The sequence below is a fragment of the Psilocybe cubensis genome, chromosome 12 (assembly GCF_017499595.1).
Source record: "Psilocybe cubensis strain MGC-MH-2018 chromosome 12, whole genome shotgun sequence".
NCBI lineage: Eukaryota > Fungi > Basidiomycota > Agaricomycetes > Agaricales > Agrocybaceae > Psilocybe > Psilocybe cubensis.
Genome location: NC_063010.1, coordinates 1,701,725 through 1,727,538, shown reverse-complemented (window position 1 = coordinate 1,727,538; position 25,814 = coordinate 1,701,725). Strand labels below are relative to the sequence as shown.

The 25,814-nt window shown below is 41.6% G+C and overlaps 5 protein-coding genes across 5 annotated transcripts; 3 read left to right on the top strand and 2 right to left on the bottom strand.

The window, feature by feature from the left end:
• Window positions 1–1,683: 1,683 nt before the first annotated feature.
• JR316_0012512 (uncharacterized protein) lies at window positions 1,684–1,904 on the top strand (the record flags this gene model as incomplete). Its single annotated transcript, XM_047898137.1, has 1 exon — window positions 1,684–1,904. A coding segment is annotated over one exon (221 nt), but the record flags the coding sequence as incomplete, so codon positions are not given.
• Window positions 1,905–4,065: 2,161 nt separating this feature from the next.
• Window positions 4,066–5,556, bottom strand: JR316_0012511 (uncharacterized protein; the record flags this gene model as incomplete). The annotated part of the gene is made up of 1 exon (XM_047898136.1): window positions 4,066–5,556. The coding sequence occupies one exon, from the start codon at window positions 5,554–5,556 to the stop codon at window positions 4,066–4,068; it is 1,491 nt and encodes a 496-aa protein (XP_047743025.1).
• Window positions 5,557–8,361: 2,805 nt separating this feature from the next.
• JR316_0012510 (uncharacterized protein) lies at window positions 8,362–14,042 on the bottom strand (the record flags this gene model as incomplete). Its single annotated transcript, XM_047898135.1, has 16 exons — window positions 8,362–8,402; window positions 8,453–8,548; window positions 8,602–9,204; window positions 9,265–9,449; window positions 9,574–10,048; window positions 10,099–10,375; window positions 10,432–11,642; window positions 11,696–11,761; window positions 11,825–12,008; window positions 12,063–12,219; window positions 12,268–12,596; window positions 12,692–12,958; window positions 13,032–13,156; window positions 13,203–13,271; window positions 13,935–13,959; window positions 14,031–14,042. 16 exons carry the CDS (start codon window positions 14,040–14,042, stop codon window positions 8,362–8,364), a joined length of 4,122 nt encoding a protein of 1,373 aa, XP_047743024.1.
• A 5,528-nt stretch (window positions 14,043–19,570) lies between these two features.
• Window positions 19,571–22,828, top strand: JR316_0012509 (Serine/threonine-protein kinase AFC1; the record flags this gene model as incomplete). The annotated part of the gene is made up of 12 exons (XM_047898134.1): window positions 19,571–19,622; window positions 19,710–19,775; window positions 19,882–19,976; window positions 20,049–20,145; window positions 20,201–20,487; window positions 21,766–21,830; window positions 21,937–22,066; window positions 22,122–22,211; window positions 22,274–22,330; window positions 22,385–22,540; window positions 22,619–22,725; window positions 22,771–22,828. The coding sequence occupies 12 exons, from the start codon at window positions 19,571–19,573 to the stop codon at window positions 22,826–22,828; spliced, it is 1,260 nt and encodes a 419-aa protein (XP_047743023.1).
• Window positions 22,829–24,203: 1,375 nt separating this feature from the next.
• Window positions 24,204–25,327, top strand: JR316_0012508 (Cleavage stimulation factor subunit 2 tau variant; the record flags this gene model as incomplete). Its single annotated transcript, XM_047898133.1, has 3 exons — window positions 24,204–24,262; window positions 24,328–24,386; window positions 24,963–25,327. The coding sequence occupies 3 exons, from the start codon at window positions 24,204–24,206 to the stop codon at window positions 25,325–25,327; spliced, it is 483 nt and encodes a 160-aa protein (XP_047743022.1).
• Window positions 25,328–25,814: the final 487 nt, after the last annotated feature.

Genomic DNA, 25,814 nt, shown 5'->3' with positions numbered 1-25,814 from the left:
TCAGCGTCTAATACCACAAGCTCAATGATACCTGGTGCAAGAAGAGTTGCAACAGATTTGTGTCTGTGGTGTCATTGATTGGTAGCGATGCTACGTACAGGGTAGGTTCCTGTATACTATACAATATTATACATTATACATACAACTGTAAGTGACCATGTGAAGGCAATACGTGAGCGTAAGGTCCAAAAAAACGCGGATAGAGTGCACGGTCGGTGCAGGATTAAGAATGGTTACTGTGCCTCGGAGATGACGTGCTGGAGTTGAGAATTACCAAGCTTAAAACAAAGAAGTACCTTTAATCTTCAATAGATTTGTGCATCGAGACAAAAGTATAGGAATACACTCACGATTCGGACAAATCAAGTATAAAACCGGTTAGAACCGGTTATCTTGGACGTCCGTGTGCAGTACTCTTTCCCTGTTGAATAAAAATTCTATAATCTGATCAAACAAGCCACGTTCAAGCACCAGGACCCTCCGAGTACTGTCCACCTTTTTGTTTGATTTTGATTCTCAAATCCTGAAAAATCGACAATGCATGACAAGGCTGTCCAATCAAAAATGTTACCGACAAAGAGATCACTGCGCACGATAACATTGAAACCTTTTCATATCGTCTATGATTATAATACAATAATTTTATCTATGTTGTAGTATTACTCTATTTATGCACGTCTCACAGCCAGCTTCTGTTATACCGAATTTTCTTTCGTCAATCGATAAACCTGTGCGTCAATGTACCTACAATATTATATAAGTATCAGTCTATTAGAAAGATAGAGTGCTTACCGTTCATCATCCACAATGTTCCCTAACGTAGGACATTCGTCATAGATCTTATTCAAAAACACTGTTGTCCCAATCGAATAATTATACTTTAAAGCGGTTTGAGATATGGAGAGATTGACGGTCGACGGAGACCGTTTCGTCTCCAGGGCGTAGATATCCACCAGAAATGCACCGCATGACCCCCCTCCCCTGCCGCCCTTCTAAGGGTGTCGACTCTACCTACACTGTGTTACTACTAATTATTGTCAGTAATACTTCGGGAATAAAGGTTAGATATGATGAAATAGCATTGAATTGTGATATTACTGCGAGTTTGATCTGATCTTTTTCAGACAAGAACTCCCAATTACTGTTTAACAGGCGAGGGTGAGTGGGTTTTTATTGTGGGTATAGAGAGGATGTTTGAAATGTAAATTGGGTGAGATGCGGTTTCACGCGAGAAGTTAGGATGGTAGTCTTCCAGTGCTCTCAAATCTGAGAAAAAATAGACATACCCCTAAAGGAGCTTCCCATGGCCCGTATTTGAGGCTCAACAGGTACCTAACCCGGACAGACCAAAATACCTGGAGTTTATTGAGAATCGTATGCGTGGTCTTGCCGACTCTAACGAACCTACATTCAATCGGGGGGACATCATATGGATGACATTTAAATTGGCTTTCATCGTGAACGGTGAACATTGGTGGTCGGAAATCATTCCCATAGAGTTTGTCAGGGTAGGGAAAATACCAGAGCAGGTGCAAACTAAGGCCGATCATTCGCTTTTTCCTTCCCTTGGCGAGTCATTTCCTTTACTCTCCGCTGGAGACATCGTCGAATTCCAAGACGGTTAGCAAACGACTTCTCTTACGCCCTGTATACTACTGACGCTTGTGATATTATATTAACTAGATATTTCTCCGAGACCCCTTAAACGGGTCAAGTCACACGATTCAGTAAACGACAGGATGAGTTATCGGACGAAGAAGGTTCATAATGAAAAGGAAGGAGATATTCATATGGAAGACGAGTCCGTGGTGGACGACGACTATGTACATATTGAAGCTCCTGAACTGACTTCTAAAAATCGGCTCCGGTCAGGTAAAGGAGCGAAGAATGTTAATCGTTTGTGAGAAGTTCGCTATCATTAGCTATACGATAAAATTATGGGATACTTCATTGTTTGTTTAAACACGTGTAATCCGATATGTACTCAGATATATAACTAGATGAGTACCTAGATGTGTATTACATGTACAGTCTCCGTCCGAATTTATTTATTCGTACCAGTCTTAATCGATTGCGTTTTTTTGTAACTGTTCCTTTTGTATGATGAGTCGTTTTATATCAGTGACATCCAGCTGCGATTTTGAACGTTTAATAAGCCAGAAATTATTCGGTACGGTTGCACATTAAATATAGCTCCTTGACATCTACACTAAAACTGTACTTTCAGAAGAATGTCGGAGGTGACGGATGGAGGTGACAAACTTACGGTGAAAGAGTTCCACCAGGTAAGTTTTGATACGCTATTCAAAGCGTTAACATGCGTTGGAGAGGATGGATCAGATCGTATACGAAGTGAGGAATGGTAGTGGAAGTTTTGTGCTAAGAAACACCGAATGACCGAGTTACAGCATATGCTCTCGGTACTTGCTGCCCTTGTTGTATGGACAAAGTTCAGACGCTACTTAGTATTTTGCAACATTGTAACTTTATTTTCTTCAAACCGTCGAGATCCTGGTGTAATATTTGGGGATACCCATCGGATTCGAGTATGTACACAGGCTGATATATGTAATGTCCGCGCAGAATGATAGGTTACGTATAGGGAAAGAGTATCCCGGGTTGGTTCGAGGGGTAGATCGTGTTTGCGGATGAAAGTGAGATAAGAATTCAGAGCGGAACCATATACTTTTTCAATTGACAACTCGACGGCTTCGCCCAGGGCCAACGCTCTTTCGTGATACAACTTTTCCTTGAACCCAGTAGGGCGTTGTGGCTGGTATGGGCGGCGGGAAGAGGCAATTACTGGGTGGATGCTAATGCGCCCATGCCGGTGGTCGAAAGGGAGTGATTGTGAGGCAGGGGTTGAGTGACAGTGCTTTCTCCGGTATGTGGAGTACCCGGAGTTGGATATCCTTGTCAAGAACTAAGTCAACAGAGACTTTCAAGATTTCGTTGAAGGTGGTGTGCAGGCGAGAGAGTTAAAGAAGGCAAGAACTGTTTATTATGGAGACTGAAGTATGGTTAGACACGGAACACGGTGAGACCTGACGACATCAGTCTTACCTCAGGATGCGCGATGTCGATGAGCCGCGGCGAGCAATTGAGGATCCCGATTCTGACACGACTGAGAGCCCAAGGCGGTTAGACGCTTCTAAAAATAACGTGGGTGTTATAGATAGATAATTGTCAAGATGAGCAATGCGAGACGCGCTCGTCCAAGCAAGAACCACGCGTTGTAAAAGTCTTTCGTTCTGGAATGCAAAGAAAAGGCCTAAAAGGAGACATTATGGTCTACACAAATGTGCGACGTGATGAGGAGGACTGACTGAATAGGGTACATTAGAATTTCAGGTATAAATAGAGGAGTAGGTGGATACGAAAAGGACACTGAATAATAGTCATTCACTCTCTATCTCATATCCCGAGAAAGAATTGTTCATTTTCCGAGCTCGGAACCTAGTCATTTTTCTCCGAACCTAAAGTATGTCTTTGTATAATCAGAAATACTCCACCGTTTCATCGTCTCATCGCACAGTTCGTATACAATCTCATCGTTTACATTTGTTATCATTTATCAACCCTTGTCTTTATTATCTATGTTCGTCTTTTCAGACTACGATGCCTACGCTAGTAATACAGGCTTCACATTGAAACTTTGTCTATTTCTAAATCTCTGTCAACACTTTTCCTCTCTTGCTTATCTGTCTGGCGGATGCCTACAGCTTACTCCCATATTTACACCCACACCGTAAACACATACTAACTTACACTATTTAAACAACAGAGACACGGATGATCTTTTTTAACGAAGAGTCTCATCCCGAAGTATGATATAGAAGTGAAATGTTTCTATTAACACATAGAGGTATTTGACCGTCAACGCACTAATTACCAAGAAAGACTATGAATAGGTAAGTGAATACTTCATCACGGATGCACGGTCAAGTTATTACACCGGTGATTCCGAGATTCACCGATAAATGTAAATGATCGTGCGTGTGTAAACTCTGATGTTTTGTGATCAGCAATATCGAATTATATACAACATAACAAAAAACACTCACGTTAAAACCCGTTGTCTTCTGGAAGGTCGATAAAAATCATATCAATTGTTATGCCCATATTCTTCAATGACTGCGCTTTCTTATCCCACTCCTTTGTGTGGCTCGGGGACAGATAACCGTTAAGGGGGGACCATTCTTTACAGTCGTGACTAACCCTGAACAAGGTGATAGGACGGACATCCGTGATCTTGTACTCTTGAGCGTTGGGAGCGAAAGCCCTGTTCTCCCAAAGTGCGAGTCGATGAACCAAAGTCGCGAACAAAGCGTTTGGTGTGAAGGATATTATAGCCCTGTAACATTCAAAGTCTTCGAGGCACGGGAGCAGACATCTCCCTCCGAATGCGAATGAAGGATCCAGAGAGGACACAAAGTAATCACTGAGGAGAAACTGTGGGCGATAAAATTTAAGGACTCGCATTGAGCATAGCCCTCTGAGGATCTCAACGACGTCATGTTCGCTGGTATCGATATCCGAAAACGTGCAGTGGGTCAGAGACTGGAACCAAGACGATCTTATCTTCATGTCTAATAAGGAATTAACCCAACGTGAATCTCCGTCTGGAACTAGAGTAATGCATAGGATCGTTATGTTAGGCGCAGTAATCGCATTGAGGACAGTCTGTAGATTCGTGGAATCGCCTTCGACAGCGAAGATTCCGAGATGGTTTAATATACAAGATTTTGCTTTGCCGAATTTTCGTTGTTCGTTATCGTCGAAGACCAGTTCCATGTCGTAGATATCCCGGAGCTCCCCGAGGAACACTTCGACATCCTTTACTGTGGTTTGGTACCAAGCAAGATCGCGCAGATGTTTCCAGTTGAACGTGGGGGTAGTAATGGAAGAATTTGAAATGTATACATAACGGAGATTTTTGGCCGGTCTGAAGTCGATACGATCGTGCAGATACAGGTCGAATGAGACGGTATGGAGAAGCGGGAATGGATCCGAGGATTGTGCTGTGGAAAAGAAAGACGACCAGATAGAACCAACGTCGTCACAAGAAAACTTTTCCCATTGCCTATGGGTACCAAGAATAAGTGATTTGAAAGTGGAAGGTAAATCAACGGCGACATCTGTGGTAGAGATACTGATGTCCAGAGAAATGTTCGTTGAAGCGCATTGAATCCAGTCCGCGAATAGCTCTTCCATTATCCTTAAGTTTTTTACCGATAACCTGAGTGTGATAAATCCCCAGTACATTGGACGTGCTCGTACGAAGTTTCTCCACTGGCTGCATACAGCGCCAATGGTAATCGGAGGAGGGGTATTAATCCCATCGGTACCCGCCCCACTGTCTGCATAAAACATACGGAGGATAATGTCCACTACATCAGTATCCAGGTCATTGAAGGTGATTTGCATGCGGTTGTTTTGTTCTGAATGGTGGCGAAGACGACGGAAGAGATTTCGAGAGTGGTATCGTTTTTTTGTTGACAAACGAAATACAGCATGGTCCACGATGGAATAGAAAAATCTTCGGCCTGGAACCATAGAACGAAAATGACGCCCTGATCGATGAAGACGAAGCGAGTTAACGGCAGGCATCTTAAAGACGGTTAAAAATTATATGACAGGGAAAAGTCAGTGATACAAGAATTTTCAAGAAAAGCAAAAGTAGTTACGGTGCTATACTGTCCTGAAAAAGTGGAAAGGAGACAGATGGACAGAGTCGACCGTCGATTGCCATGTTTGATTACTTATGTGTAGTAGACAGACGCACACGACGTTGATCTAAACGGGTACACTTCATAATCTTCGATTGAAATTTGGTCCAAAGCCGATTGAACCCTCAATCAACTTTTAGATTCGGACACTCGCTTGGGACTTTATGTTTGTTCGCGTTACGACTGGTAGTGTGGGACCGAACATACAAATAACCCTATATAAAGGGTACATACGTCTTTCGTTTTGAATAAAGAAGCGAGGAGACAGTAGTCAAAATTGGGTTGAATTGAACACATGTCGCGATGCTTATTGATTCATGGTCATAAGGAATCTCCGATTCTGTATACATTGATAAGTATTTAGAATTGATTCGGAGTCTAAATGTTATCTGGCGACAACTGTTATACAAGTATAACTCTATCGGCCCGAATATCCTAACGGATCAGCGATGCCGATTTTCTCTCAGCTCCAGATGTTTGGGAGAGTTCCGGCGGAGAATGGAAGCGGGGTCAAAAATTCTAACGAAAACCGCTGCATGATCGCTTTCCTATGTGAGGGGAAGTGGCCGATGTGATAAAAATGGGATATTTGGGGCCACAAAGGCGCGAAGCGTTCCCAGCTGATCATAGATTGGTCAGAATTTATCTCCCACTGGGATATGCAATGTGCTTCATCGACGACGATTGCATAAATCTTCTCGGTAAAATTTGCAGAACTAAGAAGCTGCCTAAATAGATTATGCCCGGGCACAGGAAATTTACCTTGCAGGGGAAGCGAGGGAAGTGCAAGGGAAGTGCAGTGCGGGAAGTGCGGGCAGTGCGACGTGCGCGAGTGGCTGAGGGACGTGCGGAAGTGGCTGAGGGACGTGCATGTGCGTGCGTGGGTTCGAACCAAGTTCGAACCATGGTTGAGGCAGGTCGGGGTGATGTAGCGTGGGATAAATTGACTTCAAATAAACTCGTGTCGTCTTTCTTGGTTGTTACTATTCCTCTTTATTGAACGAGGCTTATACCACGAAATAAAGTCATATTGTGATAGATAGTAGTGTAAATAATTGAATAGAAGTAAATTTATAAGTTATTTAATGCATGATTGTGTGTTAAGCCAACAATTGAAGCCCGGGCTAGTTTGCAATTGGTGTGCAGCTATCCTTGTATGAATAAAATATTAAACCACATACCACGATTTCACTGTCATCCCCTTCTAGATCACCAAAATTGAAGTATTCTGGAAATCCGCCGTATGGATTTCACCCATCTTGATGTGGTCCCACATTGAGTCCCCACTGGTAGTGTCCTGCGATCACGGCACGCCCCGAAACTTCAAAAACTTCTTCAAAAAGCTGTAGGCAGTCTCTATCAACATTGATTTTGTTCTTGGAGGTGGGTTGTTCCTAAAATTGAGCTTACCGTGCTTCTTTGATAAGACGGTCATCAGAAAGGTCTGTAAACCTTGGATTTTGCTTGAGGCGATGAGCAATATAAAAAGTGAACACATGGGCGAGAGGTGGAAAGGATACCCATTTAATTTGCTTTTTAATGTCGTTGTTGGCAATTTTGCATTCAAACTAGTTCGAAATCTGGGTGCGTTCAACAATTTTCAGTTGACCAGTAAATGGACAAAACGGAAGCATGTGGTTTACGAACGTGGATTTGCGGAGGCATATAAGGCATAACTGATCGCAAACACTAAAAATAACTATGAGTTGCGTCTAACAGGAATAATATGCCTTTACACTGGAATTTGAGTCGGAAGTGCAGGGAAGTGCAGGGAAGTGCAGGGAAGTGCATGGGAAGTGCGCTGGACGTGTATAGGTATAATTTTCCATTGGGAAGTGCAAGGGAAGTGCAGGGAAGTGCAGGGAAGTGCAGGGGAAGTGCAGGGGAAGTGCAAGTGTCACGCTGAAGTTAATGACCATTTATGAATGGATAGACCCTTAGAAAAGTTGAGATTGAACAAACTTACGATAAGCGCCCATGGTATGTGGCACATGGTATACCCGTTGGGTCAGCCTTAAGCCTTTATTACCACATCAAAAGTTGCATATCTTGAGTGGTTCTATGTGCTTTCACATGAAAATGGTACATGGTACCCATTATAGATTAACCCAGTTATACTTTAGAAGGACTATAGTATTAGATATATTGACCGACCGAGTGACAAAATTGGGCTTTTGACGTTGGCGTATAGTCAAAGGTGTATGTCACATGTGACACTCTACTATCGAAATAAAAATTGTGTTAATTTTTGTTCATACAACACGTCGCACAGTATTTCAGAGGAAAAAACATACGGTACGACTTTTAGATACATCAAACACTCCGAAAAACTGATGTTTTTGACAATATTTAATAAGTACTACCGCGCACTTCCCCTGCACGTCCCCCGCACTTCCCTCGCTTCCCTCGCTTACCCTGCAAGGTAAATTCTGTATGCCCGATTATGCTCTAAACACATTTCTGGGTTTTATTTTTATTTTTTTTTTATTTTATTTTACTTTTTTTTTTTTTTTTTGAGTCTTGATTAGACGAAACATGTTTGGCTAACAGGTTTCCGACAGATGGTACATCAACCGATGGAAATGATCATATATATGGAAATTACAATGTTATGATATATACACAATACGAACTAGTAACGAGGCTTTTTGGAAGGATGGGATCGTTCGAATTCTAACGAGAGTGAGCGTCACAACGTAAACAAGGCTTTACGGACCACTTACTTGTGTTTTCAACCCTCTCCAACTTGACTTTGAGACCATTGGTGTATATCATATCTCTCATACTTGCACCGAGACGCATGAGCTCCTTTGGTGTCCCTAGATTATAGCATAGTCAGTGCCTGGTAGACATTGGGCGATGGTTCACTCACTTAATTGATCCGAGTATTCGTTGGTATTGTTACACTCAACAAGGCAAATCACAGCTAGTTTAAGCATTGGCCGGGCTGGTATAGATGGTACACTTTGTCCGATTTCGTCGTTAATGAGTTTGTTGAGTTCACCATTACAAGCGCCCAGTACCTGGACTTTGAGGAGAGCTTCGGTACAAAAAGGGGCACCGTGTACTCCGTTGCTAGTCGCCTCCTGGGTGTATGACATGATTGTACGGGCATAATGGCGAATCATCATGTTATGAAATTGTTTTGCTGATGCTTTGGACCGCCTTTCCTGATTATCGCCATACGAATTGAGGTAATGAATCAATTTTGTGCGTTTGCACAGCCAATCTAGGATAACTATGGCTTGACCGCGAGCGAACATGCAAGCCTTACGCTGTTCGTCGTTCAGAGCATTAACATCCCACATGATCCATTGAGTAAGTTGCTGCGGAGTTTTGGGACTCTGTATTTGGTCGGGGTTGCGATAAGTATCGTAATCGAGAACGTTCGCGAATAGCATGTAAATGCATAAAGCCAGCATGTTCGTATATCCAGTCTGTGTATCACATAGTGGGATATGACCTTCATGTACATCTGTAGGCAGATTAAAGACAAAAAGGATATATATTGTAAGATATGAAAAAAGAACCATACCAGTCGGGTCCCTGTCACCTTCAATTAACGTCTTATAGAACCAATTCATGATCTGCTGCAAGAAGAACCGGGCCGTCGGTCGATTAGTGTTTGCTGCTTTATCTCCGGCAACGAAATTGTGAATGATTCCTGTCAGTGTGTTTTCTAGACAAGCAGAAGAGTAGAAGTGACCCCCTAGACAGATACTAGGGGAGATGGAATATATTATATACAGAGTGTTTGCTCTCATGAATCTGTTTCGGGTGCGTAGCGTTAATAATCAAACCCTCGAGGCTATAACCAATAGATAATGTGTTCAATAATACTCACAGCTCTGATTGGGGATCAAGTACTATAGCTTCATATATCCAGTCGGTATGATGTTCTGGTGCGTCATAATCTAGAAAGTCTCCCAAAAACAATCGTTGGTTGGAAGGAAGATCACGGTCGGGGTGCCTGGGTCGCATTGTAATGCACAGATTGAGTCCATGTGTAGGCTTAATGACAGTGCAGAACCCATTAGGACTGATACGTGCTTCTGAAAACGCGCCTTCTGTGGATACTAAACCCCATGATATATCACCAAAAGGCGGTGGAGTTTTGTACTTCCAGCTACCTGCTGTAGCACGCAGAGCATGTCCATCAGTGCTCAAATCGAAGGAATTAGCACCTGAAAATGGTAACGGGATGTTATGAGTATTCAGAATTTTGCCATGGTGATCCGGTGTTCGCGCTGCCTGAACAACCTGAAGGAGTGTTCCGCGTTTGATCCTGTCAGTACGGTGAGACGAATCCACGGACAGATCTACAGACGATTAACGGAAAAGAAATCAGACACATGACAGCTCGACTTACCCTCGATCGATCGAGCAGACGTGATATCCCCTATATCGTGTCTTACGCTACGGTAAAAGAGGTTCGGGTCAGGATCCACGAAAGACGTATTGCGAAATATAACAATGTTTCGTTCAGCGAAGTCATCTAGGCTCGGTTGGGGATGCCGATGATCACGATAATTGATTACCATAAAACACGATTCATCTGGGCGTGCTATATGCATTGGAAGTCCGTCAATGTAGTCAGCTTCGACCATAGCCAAGAATCTATGAATATTATCCAATTCGTCTTGACTCTGGAGTGGTATAAATTAAATATGAAATGAGAAAATGTATGATGTCAACAACTTACATGAGCGACTGGTCGAAAAGTTTTTTGGGTACCGATTGCATTGAAACAAACCCACTCCACTGTGCTCCAGAACTTCTTTGGTGTGCTGACAACATCAAGGTCGATTTTGGAATCAAATAAATCAACGTCGATGTAGTCGTTTTCGTCATTATCAGATGGACCACCTGATGAGTCCACTTCAGACGGCGAGATATTGACAGGTTTCCTGTTGCGTTTCTTTTTATTCTTTCTTTGATTAGCCTTTGGTGTCGTGGCTTTACCCGATGTTTGAGTATGTGATGATACGGGTATGTCCTTCGACGCGATGACTTCGTTTGGCGAATGGTCTTTTTGTCCCTCGTTTTGCTCTTGATCTTGAACCACCTCTGACCCCCGGTCTTCCGATATACCCGATGGTTTGTCATGATCGAGACATCCTCCAACTCCGTGCTTAACTACGTTGGCCATTGAAGTTTCTGTCGCATCGGCTTTTGAACCCGAACCATCCTCCATGTCGACGTCATTGTCGTTTCGATTCAGTTCGTCTGTCGAGATCCCATGAGTCTGTTTGTCGACGCTGTCGTTATCGCCATTATCCAGGGGCAGCTGTAAGGGCCGTGAAGTACATGATGTATCTGTCAGACTCGGCTTGTCGATGACCATGGACATGTCGACTGGTTGTTGATCAGCCAGTGTATCGTCTTTCTCCACCTCAGGCTGTGTAATTCTTTCTATTGTCCTTGAATCCATGTCGCGATCGATGTATAGTTCGTCTGTCGGGAAGGGTTTCTCAGCAGTCACGGTTGGACGTTGACCCCCTGTCGCATCGTCCCTCTCCTCTTCATGCTGTGTATTCCTTTCACTTGTTTCCGAATCCAGTCTAGGATCGATGTGTAGGCCGTTTGCCAGCGAAGTCTTGTTGACGGATACGGACATATTGTTTAGATATTGAGCTGCGGATGCGTTGTCGCTCTTCTTCTCATACTGAATTATACTGTATGTTTTTTCCGTTATTTCAGAGTTTGTTGCATGATCGAAGGGTTTGTGGGTGGCCGTCAACGCGTGGTCTGGAGGTTGAGTGGTCGTCGTTTCATTGTACTCTTTAACTGGAACAAGTACCTCACCTAATTTCCCCGGGTTTACTTCATGGTCGTCATCGCCTTCCGCATCTATATCCGAGTTATGACCAGCACTAGTAAGGTCGCGGGGGTGTATAGGTTGATGCTGGTTTACTTTGAAACGTATAAAACTCGTACACTTTACGTAGACCAGATTCTTTACGTACTAATTGATTCATTGCTCTCTGAATGATGCTCAGTATCATTGGTATTGTTCTGTACCGTAGTATTGGCTGATGCATGTTCAATTTTGAGTCCAACTTGCTCGAGGGAGATTTAACATATATGTGACTTACGTCTGAAAAAGTTATACGCATGATCTTCTGGATTTATTTGCTCGCATTTCACCCAACATTTCGATGAAACAAGTTGTCGCAATTCTGAATATATATCACAATTTTGATTTGCGATAATCCTCCAAATTTCCATTTCTAGTTCCAATAGAGCAGGAGGACGATGATTCCCGAGCGCTTTCGACGCCTACAACAACATCGTTAATCGAATATATATTATGAGATCGCAGATTACACTGACTTTAAGCAATTGTTCCCGATCACATTTCCGGGAATACCACGATGTGTTTGAGAAAAGAAGAATGGGAGATATGAATAGAGCGATATGAAGTGGAATCTTTAAATGTGAGGGTGTAATCTCTGAGAGAAACGATGCGGCATCGGGATGACCGCTTGCACTAGAGTCTGTTTAGTAGCCTGGTTCAGTGAATGGTTTTAGTACTTACTAAAGATTGACAAAAGTACTCGTGTCAGTTGGGATGTCTGGCAGTACTACTTCGTCATCCTTAACACCGCGCATTGCCAACAGGACTTGGTAATGCAATGAGGCACAGTACACATTTCCAACGATTTTCCCTAAAACGCTCTTAAAATGGTTGCGCGCTAGACATAATAAAAGTGTCGCTTCTGGGGATCCATCCTGGGCAAGCTGTGTAGAAGAAGCGTTGCTAATACTAGCCGTCGTCAGTCTCTTGTGGGCTTTAGGTTCTTCTCTGATAATGCGCTTCTTGGCAGCGCGAAGTAGGCTAGGCCAATCCTTCAAATCGTCGATAATCTATCATTACTTTGGTAATTAATAACCCAAACATGTTTGATTTCATTGCGATGTACCTTGAGCCTGGAAAATGTTTCTGTTGTCACACTGCTAACCTGTGGCTCATTCCGAGGTACGGTGATAGATATCGACGGTCCGAAATACTCTGGCTTCAGAGTTATGATATCGAGTAACCGGTATATCGCAAACAAGCTTCCCGTCTGCTCCCATACGGACGAGGTTACGCAGGGCGTCTCTGAGATGATATCACGAAGGCCGGTCGAAGGTAGCCTGTACTGGATAGCTGCTCGCATACCCGATGAAGGAGCATCATATTTGCAAAATATCCAATCCTCGTATCGTCGGAGGAAGTGTATCATCCTCTATGTATGTATGAAAAGTTTTAGTCAGTGATATAAGTAACGAGAAGTGCATATGAGTTCTAAACGAACGTACACATAGTGGATGCGATCCCGTAAACAGTGCTTCCAACTTCTCCCAAAGGATTCGTGTTTCAAATGGGAAATTGGTAACCTCATCAGCATGAGTACGGGCATTCGGTGGCAGGGTCAAATGTTGCACTGGAAAACATGAATTTTTGAGACTTTGTGATTATTGGACACTTACTTTGTTGAGATGTTTCAAATCGACGAGGATTCTCAGAAAATTTGTAATGTTTCACGTCAAATGTGTTGACTAGAACGTGTATACACAACAACGAGTTGTACTACTTTTCCGATGTTACTGTGTTTGGCGTAGAAAATCTCATTAGGATAACACACACGCGACAAAGAGTGAAGAAATCAAAATGTCTTTTTTCTTGTTTTAGATTACTATAGGGCAGGTTCCTTGTCAACAGTCACGGGACGTTCAAAGTACAATGTGACGTCATCGGCTATATCAATTCTTATTCTTATTGCGACTGGTGATAGCAACGCTGGCCGAGCGCAAGGAAAAGTACGTGTCTGAAAAAGACGGAATTGACGATAATTATAAGTATACAATATACTCTTTTTCGATGGCTTTGATGGCCCAAGATTTTCTACTAATACTTTATTTATACTTACTTCAAGTTGTCTTATACGGAGTTTGACGTCTCGTTGTAACTTCGTCCAGTGCATAGAAATACCATTAACAATTGGATAAAGTCGCAGAGTGGATAGATATTGCATGAGTGTTGAATATTAATCTAACATAACACCAATCAAAGAGTTCTCCGAGACTGTTCAGTGTACTAATCCGTGTATACATAATATATGTTCGTGAATGAAGCTATCTATGTCCGGCTATAAGTTTTGATAAATGGGTCAAATGGTATATCAAAGTCCCTCGTTCCATAGCACTGGTTTACCGATTTACATTTTATAGTCGTAGGATGGCCTGACTACAGAAAAATAGCATAGACATTCCGTGAATTACTCAAGTCACGAGGAGCCTCGAAAATCACCCACTTACATCAGCAGACATGTTCGGTTTGATGCGTTCCCAGGACCTATGGCCTTGCTGTAAAGGCTACCCACTGTCTTAATTAAGGATGTTATGACTAGAACTTTGAAATAATTCAATTTGAGTTAAACGCTTTATCTTTCGGTCAGTTTTGTACAGTATCACGGATTATGTAGTGACAATCCAACAAAACATATATTTTTTTATTAGCAGAGAATTTTACTAGGTTTGAACCTGGCGTCATAAAATGATAACAGGTGGGTCCGTGGTGATACTCGGTGTAATCTGCTTCCTTTTCAGTATCCGAGTCGCATCTAAAACAGTTCAATTCACACGGAAGCTACATCGCCTATGGCGTAATATACAACCTACCAAGAATTGTCCTTTAAACGCAACGCGGAAAAACCGTTTTGCAGTTATAAACAACATACTCAGAACTAGAGTGTTTATTAAACTGACATGCCTCGTTGTCTAATTCCATTCTACCTAAAGACAAATATGAACAATTATGGCTCTAGCACCACACCACGATACGTGGTTCTCATTGCACAACGGAATACCTCTGCTTAGAAAAAGAAGTGTGATGCTAATAAGGACTAAGGTGTACTGCGTTATTTAAGTTTTTTTTTTTACCCTCGATTGTGATGAGGTACAACCCCGTAAATGGAGATAATAATGTATGGTGACTCGTGAGAGAAAATGATTCATTAGAAGACGCATACAAGTGTGTTTTACCGTGAGGTCGTCGACACCTACAATAAATATTAATCAACAACAAACGCTGTATCCGATTACTTCCAACTCAATCACTCGTGGATCAATTGTGGATACGCGCACACCTCCCTGTCTACACATTTGTTTGTGTTGCTATACCTCACTTTAACACAGTTACAAAAGTCTATTGTTTGGCATATATATGCATACTATAGCCTCTTACTCAGAAAATCTGTGACCTGTAAAAACTGGACATAACCATCGGTTAGTATTATATTAATTCTCAATTTTGCTGTCAGAAAGATATGCAGATTCGTAAACATTATAGCATCTAACAATAATGTGACTATTGCTAATATAATTCTATCTTATAGAAACATGCATTCATGTAATGCGACCCAACGCACAATAGAAACAATTTTCATCAATCAGCTTAGGAGAATTTGACCTATTATCCATGGAGATATTATGCCTGGATTACTATCGGAGACATTGTTGACAACTACTACCTATGTCATTTTCTGCACTAAGCCATTTAGTTACATGTGTCATGTAAACCAAATAATACCGGTAAACATCCGTTATAATCGTAAATCTAGAAGTATTTAAACAAATCTGTGAAGAACGTCCAATAATATTGGGAAAACCAGCTATAAGCTCCTCTTCAGCGCATCTAAAATCTCTTCTAATGAAGTTACAATCTTGCTTCTTTCTTTCTGCAGAAGACACAGACACCTCCCATGCTTTTACCCAAACAAACCAATCATCATTTACTCTCAATGCCCCGAAAAACGTCTTCAAAAATTTGTTAAACTTATTGAAAGTGGCTAGCAAGTTATCCAAGCAAAAGACGTCCGCCACTGGCATCTGTAACTTGGTCTCAATTCAACAACTGCAAAGTGCTCAAAACTCACTTGAAATTCACAACTTTGTATCACCGTCTACTGCTGGACACACGCACCTTTTTGATCGACATCCTTTCGTTGCTGAGCCGTGGTGGAAAATACAAGAGAACGACTATCTTCATCTAGCAGACGACTCTCTTGTTGTGGAGTTAGGGTCGGGTACAACTAGTAAGTCTGTCTTGTTTTATTGTGGCCCGTTTAAGCGTACTGACAACCTGTTTATCCGATTTTTCTAGAGATTCATCTCGAGTATCTTCGAAATTGATCAATTTTAATCAACAACCACGCATACTTGGCTTTTTGATATTAACTTTACTTGTTATCTTACTTACTTTTCGACATTCCTTTTATGTATGGTAGCACTACAAAACTGTGTACCCTCCACTGTCCTTAAATATCATAAATGTTTAACCACGTCTATTCAACAAAAACAACGGTCTGTAGACTATGAGACCAGGGGAAGCTCTCCACTTGCGGGGCACTGTGGATTCAAGGAGAAAATTTGCATCAAATAAGTCGCGCTTCCAAATTTGGACCAAAGTTTATTCCCGGGAAGGGCATAAGAGCGTTTTGAGTGCCAAAAACAGATACACTAGTATAAAAAAGACTATAAGAAACAGGCTTAGAAAGCTGTAGAATTTTTTTGTGTCTTTTTTTCTCCTTTTGGTTCTGTGGGTGAGAAAGTGACCTACATGGGAAGGTCAGCACGGGGCAGGTTGCGCCGGGAGCTCCCTGACTGTCCGGTTTCACGGATTTGAGACAAAAATTTTGGGTCCGGCGGGTGATGCTTCTAGGGTGGCTTCCCAGGGCCTTAACTATTGAGGGATGACTTGTCAAACTAGTCACTGTCCATGTCATCTTATGAGTCTATACAACATGACCAGAGGGAATGGTTGGGAAGTGTTTCGCACAAGAGCTTCGTGAGAATCACTGGTGCGTATCATGTCCGGAACTGTATGTAGTAACAAACTGTTCATAGTGCCATCACATTCTTGTGTCTTCTCCTATCTGGATTCTGTTACTCTTAGTTACTCTATGTCAAACCCGTTCTTGTTTCTTTTTCGTGTCTTATTACTCTTTTTCACATTGATATGTTGTAACGTCGTGTCTTGTTGTTGTGATTACTTCATCATCCTCTTTTACATTACTACGTTGCTATAACGCCTTGCAATACCATGGTATTGGTTATTCCACAGGTAAAGCACTGGCATAATCGAGGAGAATTAAACTGATTTGATTCAAGTTTTATAGCCTAGTATTCTTCTCAATTTTCCTGTTTGTGGGTCCTGATCCGCGTTTCTGAAATTTAATCATTGGATTGAGATTATATCGTCCACCTCAAATGATATACTAAACATTCAATTTGTGTCTCCTTTGTGTTTATTGACGTCTGGTACAGTAAAGTATTGAAGTCTGAGAATATCTGCTGATCCTAGTCTGTCGCGTGGATCGAGACGGGTCATATTCTCAATTACATCGTGTAGTTTGTCGTCTTCGATTAATCCCTGATGTTCGAAAACGTATTCAGATGTACCCCGTTTTCAATTTTTTTTTTTTTTTTTTTTTTTTTTTTTTTTTGATAAATATACCTTACCCTTAATGAATTGGAATCGTCTCCAATGTCTCTAATCGATTCTGAGATACAAGGGGATGTATCGTGAGGTGCTGGATCAGAGTATCTGAATATGTTACTGTATGATATCCTTATCTGTGTCATGAGACCGCTTGGGAAGGGTCCTAGGATAGCGTCGTATAGAAGGGTCTTGTTGTGCTTATAATGCGATGACCTGGCACAAGGAGGGAAAAGGGATGTGCGGGTGAATATCTCAGTTATTACGCAACCCAACGAGAAGATGTCACTAGGTTTGCCTATCGTCATATCTAGTAAATTTCACGAAATCAGTGAATAATCACGCCTCATAATTATGTATAATTAGCACTATAGACCATTTCCGGTGGTGCGTATTGTTCTGTGAGGTTTGATAGATGTGTCTCCGGAGTAGTGTATCCATAAAACGAAAGTCGTATTTTAGTTGTCACCAGTACTCTCTAGTCGTCGACAATCGACAATGAATTGTAGGTTTGCTTTTGTAGGATACGACTTACTCGTGTATTGAATTGACCGACAAAATCATACCATGCTTCCTCGGTTACATTGCTATTGACGAATTCGATGTTTTCGGGTGTTATGTCTCTGTGTGCGATGCTGTGCGTATGGATGCCTAATGAATCTTTAGTTTGTGAATGGTACATCATTGAGTTCTTAACAACTTTCGATTGCCTGTAACAGTTGGAAGGTGATCTCCTTTTTGTGTCGTTTGGATAAGTAAATCTCCGAGTCTGACAAGATATCCCGCAGTGTTCTTGTCGGTGCCTCGAATACCAGATAATAGTAAATTTTATCACGATAGTCTTCGATTAAACTAGATAATCTAAGAGATATTCAAATTTGTGTGAGATACAGAATATTGTCATGTTCACTTACTTTCCGTTGCTTTCTCCTACGCTTTGGAACCAATGGCATTCGGTGGCCATTCCTATGTCCGAGACTCTGGACCGGCACACTGTTTTAATTATTTTGATCGTTCTGTCCGCATTCTCCTTTGCCTGTACCAGTTGGAATGGTCTGCCTTCCCTTAGTATCTGTTTTACTGTATTTGAATAACACAGTATCAGATTCGATAATACATGTTACATTTCCAGTTGAAATTCGTGGTACTTACACCGACCACATAGAACTTTATTCTGTGTGAACCTGTATTTATCGGTTTTAAGTAGTATATCTCAACGATTCTCTGGTTGCGATACATACCTTGGAGGAGCGTTGACAGTCCATAGTATTTCTGGCATAGATACTCTTTTGTGTAATATGCAAGTCACGATGGGTACATCCTGATGTTATATACTTTCAAAATTGTTTATCGAGCTCAGATGAACACTGATAGGTAATTAATATCGTCCTGATATGATGCTTCAGAGTTCGTAATGCATACGCGACTTTCTTGGCTTTATGCTCGTATGTCACGAAACACTGTAGTAAGTTAGGATGGGATATAGTTCATTTGAACGTATTACATGATAGAGATTAGTTGATATGGAGCTGACATTTAAAAGTGACGTACACTAGAAGTAAACGATATCACAACAGATGTGATATCAGCGTGACAATCCGGTTGGTGACTGAGTCGCAAAAATACACCGAATATCGATGATTGAAAGTACATGTACGATAGTGTATGACCTTACAAAATCTTCGTATAGTGATCTATATAAACACAAATACAGTTATGTAGTACGGTGGTAATTTTGCTTGTGATTTGCCATGCTCTTCTGTTCTGGTAAGGCAGGATTGACTTCACGCTCTAGTGATCGTCCCTTGACTAAATCAAATTTACAAATCTGATGTGCGACTCGTAACATCGGTCACGGGTTGATTTGACATATAGTCATCAAGGTGACGTGTTTAACTGTTGGTGTGACCGATGAAGTAAAAATGTCCTGTGGTTATAATGACAGAAGTTTTCTGGGAAGAAGTATAAATTAACAGTTTTCTGATTATCCTACATTTTCGCGTGGTATGGGCGATACACAATCATCCGGTGGTTCTGAAAGATTCGTGTATGTATTTCAATGTTTATCGTTTATGTATCTGATCTAGTTTTAGATCGGCGAATGTCCAACTGAACGATGTGATAGCAGACAACTGTAAGTTACTGCTTTTTCTGTATAGTGTCGTCGTCACCTGAATTTTTTTACGAGATGTTGCTATTAAGTTAATAAATTCCGGGTCCTCTGGAGAGGTATGGCAATGTGAAAGTAGAAGCTGTGACCGTGTCGTTGCGATCAAAGTTATGTACACTGTTGGTGAGAGTGTACGTGCTGTACGCGCTGCGCACGTCTCTGCGTTGGTAAAAGATTCTTCGTCTCTCGATGCCGGGTAATTTTTACTTTGTCTTTGAGTTGATTGGGTTACTTACTACAAGTCAGTTTTATTTGTGGCTTAACGGATACTGTCATTCACCTTCGTCATCCGTGTCTCGTATTCAATCTGTATGGTATGAACATCAAGGAAACGATAACACGGGAAAGTGTACTTCCCCTCCCCCTGTTCCAAATCAAAGCTATAATGTGGCAGGTCTGTAATGGCATTGCATGTGGGTATTTTCGGTTTTGTGATGAGACTGTTACTCAAGATGTTGATGTTCGTGTATATACAGTTCTACATAATACGTTGGATATAGCGCATACGGATATTAAGCCCGAAAATATAGTTCTTGTCGACGATCAAATGACAGTTGTTACCGATATTAGTCCAGACGGTGCTTTTTATAATAAAGTGCGTTTCCCTTTTTGTTGGTTAGGTCGGCTACCGTGCTTAGATGTGAAGAGCGTCTTGTCTAACATACAGATCAAGATAATCGATCTTGAGGATTCTGTCACAGGCCCTCGTAACATTCATTTTGTTCCTGGTACAATTGGTTATCGTGCACCAGAAGTATATGGTGGTGAGTGCAGTTTTCATGTATAATCCTTACATTCTCAATATTTATATTGCTACAGGTGTTGGCTGGAGCTTCCCTGTGGACGTCTTTGCAATTGGCTGCTTAACATTTGAAATTTTCACTGGTTTGTCATTGTTTCCGAAGACCGATGATATTCGGGAGTATTTTTTCTGTCTGGAGAGGCTTGCGGGGCAATTTACCCCGAGTCAAGCTCAGGATGTTAGCGATATGCACCCTGCAGTATTCCGTACTAAAACCAAGGTTCCGAAGGTCCGTGGTGCTGCGATCAATACCAAAGTTCGCAACAAGTTGTTGCGGCATGTGGCAGACGTCAAATGGTTCAAAGTGTGTTACCTCAAGTGTTAGTATATTGTTATTCGCATTTAATTGTATGTGTCAGAGATCAATCAACCAATCAGACGCGATAGAGTTCATTTCTATGTGTACCGCAGTTGACCCTCACCGCAGACTCACTATCGAGTCAGCTCTCCGTCATCGGTTCTTCGTAAAATTTTATCGCGTTAAGTTGACCTAGACTACTTCCCTGATGTATATAACCTAAATGGTAACATTTCGTTGTCTTCTACAGTATACTCCTGTCTTCTTTTTCTCGTTGTCATTTTTCTGGATTTTTGATACTGTTTGCGTGTCGTGTTAATGAATTCTATGACTTTGGTTGGCTCTCCAGAATTAGTCGATTTATTGGTCTCTACTTGGTTTTTGTCTGGTTCTATTTGCGTTCAATTCTGCGTATGGTTTGGTGTATTACTGTTTTACGTACCTCGCTTTTCTGAATCTGAAACGGTGCTCTGTGGAATCCTTTCTGGTTTATCAAAGACACTACTCGATGACTCGGGATTTATGTACGGTACACGTAAAACGTTTGCGGTAGATTGGATGTATTCCGATCTTCTGGTCGACTTGGTATCAATTCGGTCCTGCACTGTCTTTGTGTTTTCTCCGCCCTCTGGATATTTCTCACATGAGCAGCATGAACGACCTTATATAGTGAAAAACATAAGAAGTTGATCCTGTTTGTGATGTGTTGTACATACGAGCTTTGAAATGGTCACTGAACTGGGATGGAATCGGTAGTATGATGATATCGTTTTCTTCTCGAGGAAAAAGTCTACAGGACGGAATGCATTCGGAGAACATTATGGTTGAAAGTTAGTGTGTCTATTTTTGTATTAGTCTCGCTTAATGTTCACTGGAAAACTTATTATTACTGATCAGACAGACTCTCGTGAGGTCGATGGTCGGCTATGTTGCCGCGACATATTATACCAAAAGAGTTGACCTATGTTACTTTTTTTGATTATAGTTCGGCTGTCGTCGATACGACCCTGACCAAGATTCGAGACTCCGTAGGGAGCGGATTTCAAAGAAAACTTTGAAGACTGCGCCGGGTGTCATATAGTAGCTACGTAGATGGATACTAGCAGTGACATTGACATTGTATTACGAGGCTTTTTCTTTGTATGTCTTTAACGTGAGTAAGTCTTATACTATCGTTTTCACGTAATGACATTCATTCCATTGCTTTGTTAATATTGTGTACGTTTGACTGATATAGTAATATGATCTCGATAATTATGATATATAAAGTTGGTGCACACGTAGAATGAATTCAAAACATTCCTTGTTCGTGGTAGTATTATGTCTGTTCAACACGCTCAAGGCGATATGTACGTCGAACTCCCATTGACTTGTGATCCATGTTTTTTTTTTTTTCTCTCTCTTTTTAATTTTCTTTTGTCGCTCTCTGACTTACGATTCACTTGACTATTATAGTCCCTCATTTCGGCTGTTGGATGAACAAGAACTTCAGGCGCAGCACGAGAGCGATTTTATATTTGTCGCGCAGAGGCGGGCGTTCACTGCCTTTCTAAACTCTTTTGGTAAGAGTGTAACCAAACGACCCGTGAGTTCGTTATATTTTTACTGTTCTTCCAGTTTCCAATTGAATGAATATATAGGTTCGTCTACGCTTCGCGCCTTATTCTGTTGCGTTGAATACATTCCATGGAGATAATCCAAGTAACAATAAACAAGGACGTGATTTCTGTGTACGTTATAGTTATTGTCAGTATAGCGACTCGTTTTATTTACCAATGACTTTTTTTTTCAGGTGTCGTCTACACAATCTAAAAGTGTGAATCCCAATCTATCTCTTCCCTCTGATACAGTATGTTCTTGTGTTAATTATTAGTGTCGATAATTTACAACATTTCATTTCTAGGTTTTTCCTGTATTCAGTAAGGATAATGGGAATGCACGCGACACGTTATCGCAGACTACCAAAATAAACACAAAGCCCGTCCTCGGTTCACTATCGACAGCTTCGAACCCAGAGATCCAATTTTTTACAGCCACATCACCGGAGCTAGAGCACCCCGTAAACAAACAAATACAACTTGTACTTCGATTAAAATGGACATTTTTTCCAATGTTTATATAAATTTAAACACGAAAGTTGCCGAACTATTACGGTTTTGCCATAAATCTGGGTCAGTTATTCATTCTGAGGGTACCTACCTCAACCGTCCCAGAGCACCCAACGAAGAAGGCTTGTGCCGATCTGTCAGTTTCGTTAGTGACATGAGCCACTTACCTTTCGTATCTGAGATGCATTTCAATGGCCCTGTTGATACAGACGTTACCAGAGTCGCCAAAGACCTGGTGATTTTTCAACCAGGTCTTGACGTTGATCCTGGAATGGCTTCAGTCTCGCATTCGCAGTCTTTCATTTTAGATTTTGATAATGGCATTAATAGTCTTTCCATGTAATTTCGGACATTCAAAACAGACTTTTTGTTGTTCTGTACTAGTTTGGGTTACTCTTGAGAGATGATTCGATTTCAATTGGTTATCCTAGTTGAACCTATAAGAAATAACAATAAAAAGTATAGTATTCGTATTCTTGACCATCAAAGAATATTTTCGCATTTCAAATTGAGTCTAAATAGAGAGAAAAAGACAAGAAATTCATCATACACGGTCATCAAATAGTACCATTACCGTACTTTTTTTTTTTTTTTTGCTATAATTTGGTCGGTGTCGATCGACTGATTGACACCCACAGGGAGAGAAATTTCCATATTTGGAAGTACACCTGCTGAGAAGGTATGTCCGGTTTCGCGGATTTGATACCCAAAAATCAACAGAATTCCGGACAAGCCCATAGAGGAGCTCCCCGGGGAGGGGAGAGCTTCAAAGTCAGACTCAAAAATTACGTAAATGATAGACCGTTGTAGATCATTTTCTTTGGTTTTCTCCGAGAATCATTGAATACGGTTTGATCGGTCTGGCGAGCATTTGCGTTTTCTCGTAAATCGAGAGAAGACAGCTAACACGGAGCCAGTAGTCATCTGAGTCCCGAGTCCTTTAGCTAAACTTTGATTTGTATACAGTCTGGTCAATTGAACGAATTTCGAGATGACTCTGATTTTACATAATCTGAGATTGGATGGAACAAAGTATCTAGTTCGTTGGCAGATCTTGCGTAGACTATTCAACGGCATGTTGAAGTATAAGTTACATGATGATTCTGATGGACTTTGTGTATGTATAGTAAACGGTGAGAAATGATGGTTGACGCCGATGCGCTGACAGTATATAACCAAATGGATTATTACTATTGTTTCTTGATGGGCTATCCTGTTCTGTGGCGCACTAAACATATCGGGTTGTATGGCATCTGTGAAAGGCGATGAACGCACCGTGCGAAGGTTCGGATATCCTTCGGTAGACGAGTTTGGAGTGCGGACGTTCCCATATACATAGACATTCCCGTCTACAAATACAATTCTACAGTCATCGGGTACGTCGGTATATTCCAGGGTCACAAGATACGTCTACGGTAAATCAATTGATTGACGACACTTGCTCTGCATTTGATATATTAAGCTCCAGTAAAACGTTTGTACAGTGACATTGTTATGTCTAACAGCAAAAGTCGTGTGGTGTTTGGTGCGTATTTTATTGGAGTGCTCAAATCCTTTTCGTCTCATTTCTCTGTCCGTATTGGTGACCTGTAAGTTGGCAATGTGCCTTTTAACATGACAGAAGAACAAATTGTGATTATTTTCAAGGCTGTTGGTCAGGTTGTAGGATTTAGGTATCGTATTTCGTATTCTTGTTCGGGAGAGGTTACAACTAAACTCTATACACTCTTCTATACAGGCTCGCCTTCGACAGAGACACAGAAAAACCAAAAGGTTATGGCTTTTGTGAATTTGCAGGTACTTCTATCTCGCTTCTTCCTGCCTATCAACACGTATTATGTCTGATCTTTAAGTTTCTCTTTTATTCATTCCTACACTACTTAATGGGATGCGATTATATCAACTCTGTTGTCACGATTGTCTTGTATGTCTCAAATACACCCAAACGCGTGAGTGTCGAATTTCGAATTACTTAACTTACCCAGAATTAACCTCACTCCTCATATCCACGAATTACAACAATGTGCCGCATCCTTTTTCGAATGATACATTCTTCGTGAAACCCAATATATTTCAATGTGTGTACAACGCACTAATCATAACAAAAATCAAATCACGGCTTGTTCTTGGCTCGATTACCTCGAATACTGCGACCGTTATGGTTATGTGTATACCCTATATCCATTGAAATCTCCTTGATGTGAAATCCTTTTACCCGCGCAATCAGTTATACTTTACTGTTATGTGCGTATCAAACTTTAATTCGCGACCCCATCCCGTTGTCCTTGTATATCAACACCGAAACTGCAAACTGCATTGTCTCTGCTTCAATATCTACCACACGTACGCGACACTTGTCTTTTCATGTCAAAGATCACGAGACTGCTCTTTTGGCTGTTCGTAATCTCAATAATACGGACTGCGGAGGTCGTTCATTGCGTGTCGATTTGGCCGATTTGGACCCTCTTCTGGAAGGAAAAACGACTGTTAGAGGCCGTATAATGGATAGGGGTTACACTGGGTCATCCGAATACCGTAGCCGAATGCATTTGGATGCAAATGACGGGGGTAAAGGGCAGTGGAATGACAATGATACATTTTTAGCGAATATCCCACCTGGGATAACCATCCCGAGTGGTGTTTCAGCACTTGACCACATTAAATGGATCGTGGCTGAGTTACCGGAGAGTAAAGTTCGCGAGGCCCTGGCTCAGATGAAGGTGAGCAACGGAATTTGAGTTTCTGTTTTAACGTCATTGTTTGCGGTGTTTTGTATTGATTGGAACCTTTGTCTTTTTCATTTTCAGGCTTTCGTGATCACATATCCTGAAAAAGCTCGAACGCTGCTCATTAGGTACCCACAGCTAGCCTACGCACTTTGCCATTCCCTCGTACTGAATCGATTTGTTGATCCAATTATGATTGAACGTATGCTCGCTTCCTCGCGACGACCCGCTGCGGCTGGTAGTTCTCTAACTCAATCTCCAATCGACCAAGGACCAACAGGTTCAGATAGCCAATACCCACTGTATACGCCATACTCCCCATTGCATGGCCTGCATTATTCCTCAAGTCAGTTGATGCCAACGACACGGGAGCAATCGTCGATTGCCGTAAAACCCCATGCGCATGCCCAATATCTCCTTGAGTTACATAGGATCTGCCACGACCCGTCGTTGTCGCCTTGTACCTCCCCACTTACACTTGTCGAACCTCCGTTAATAA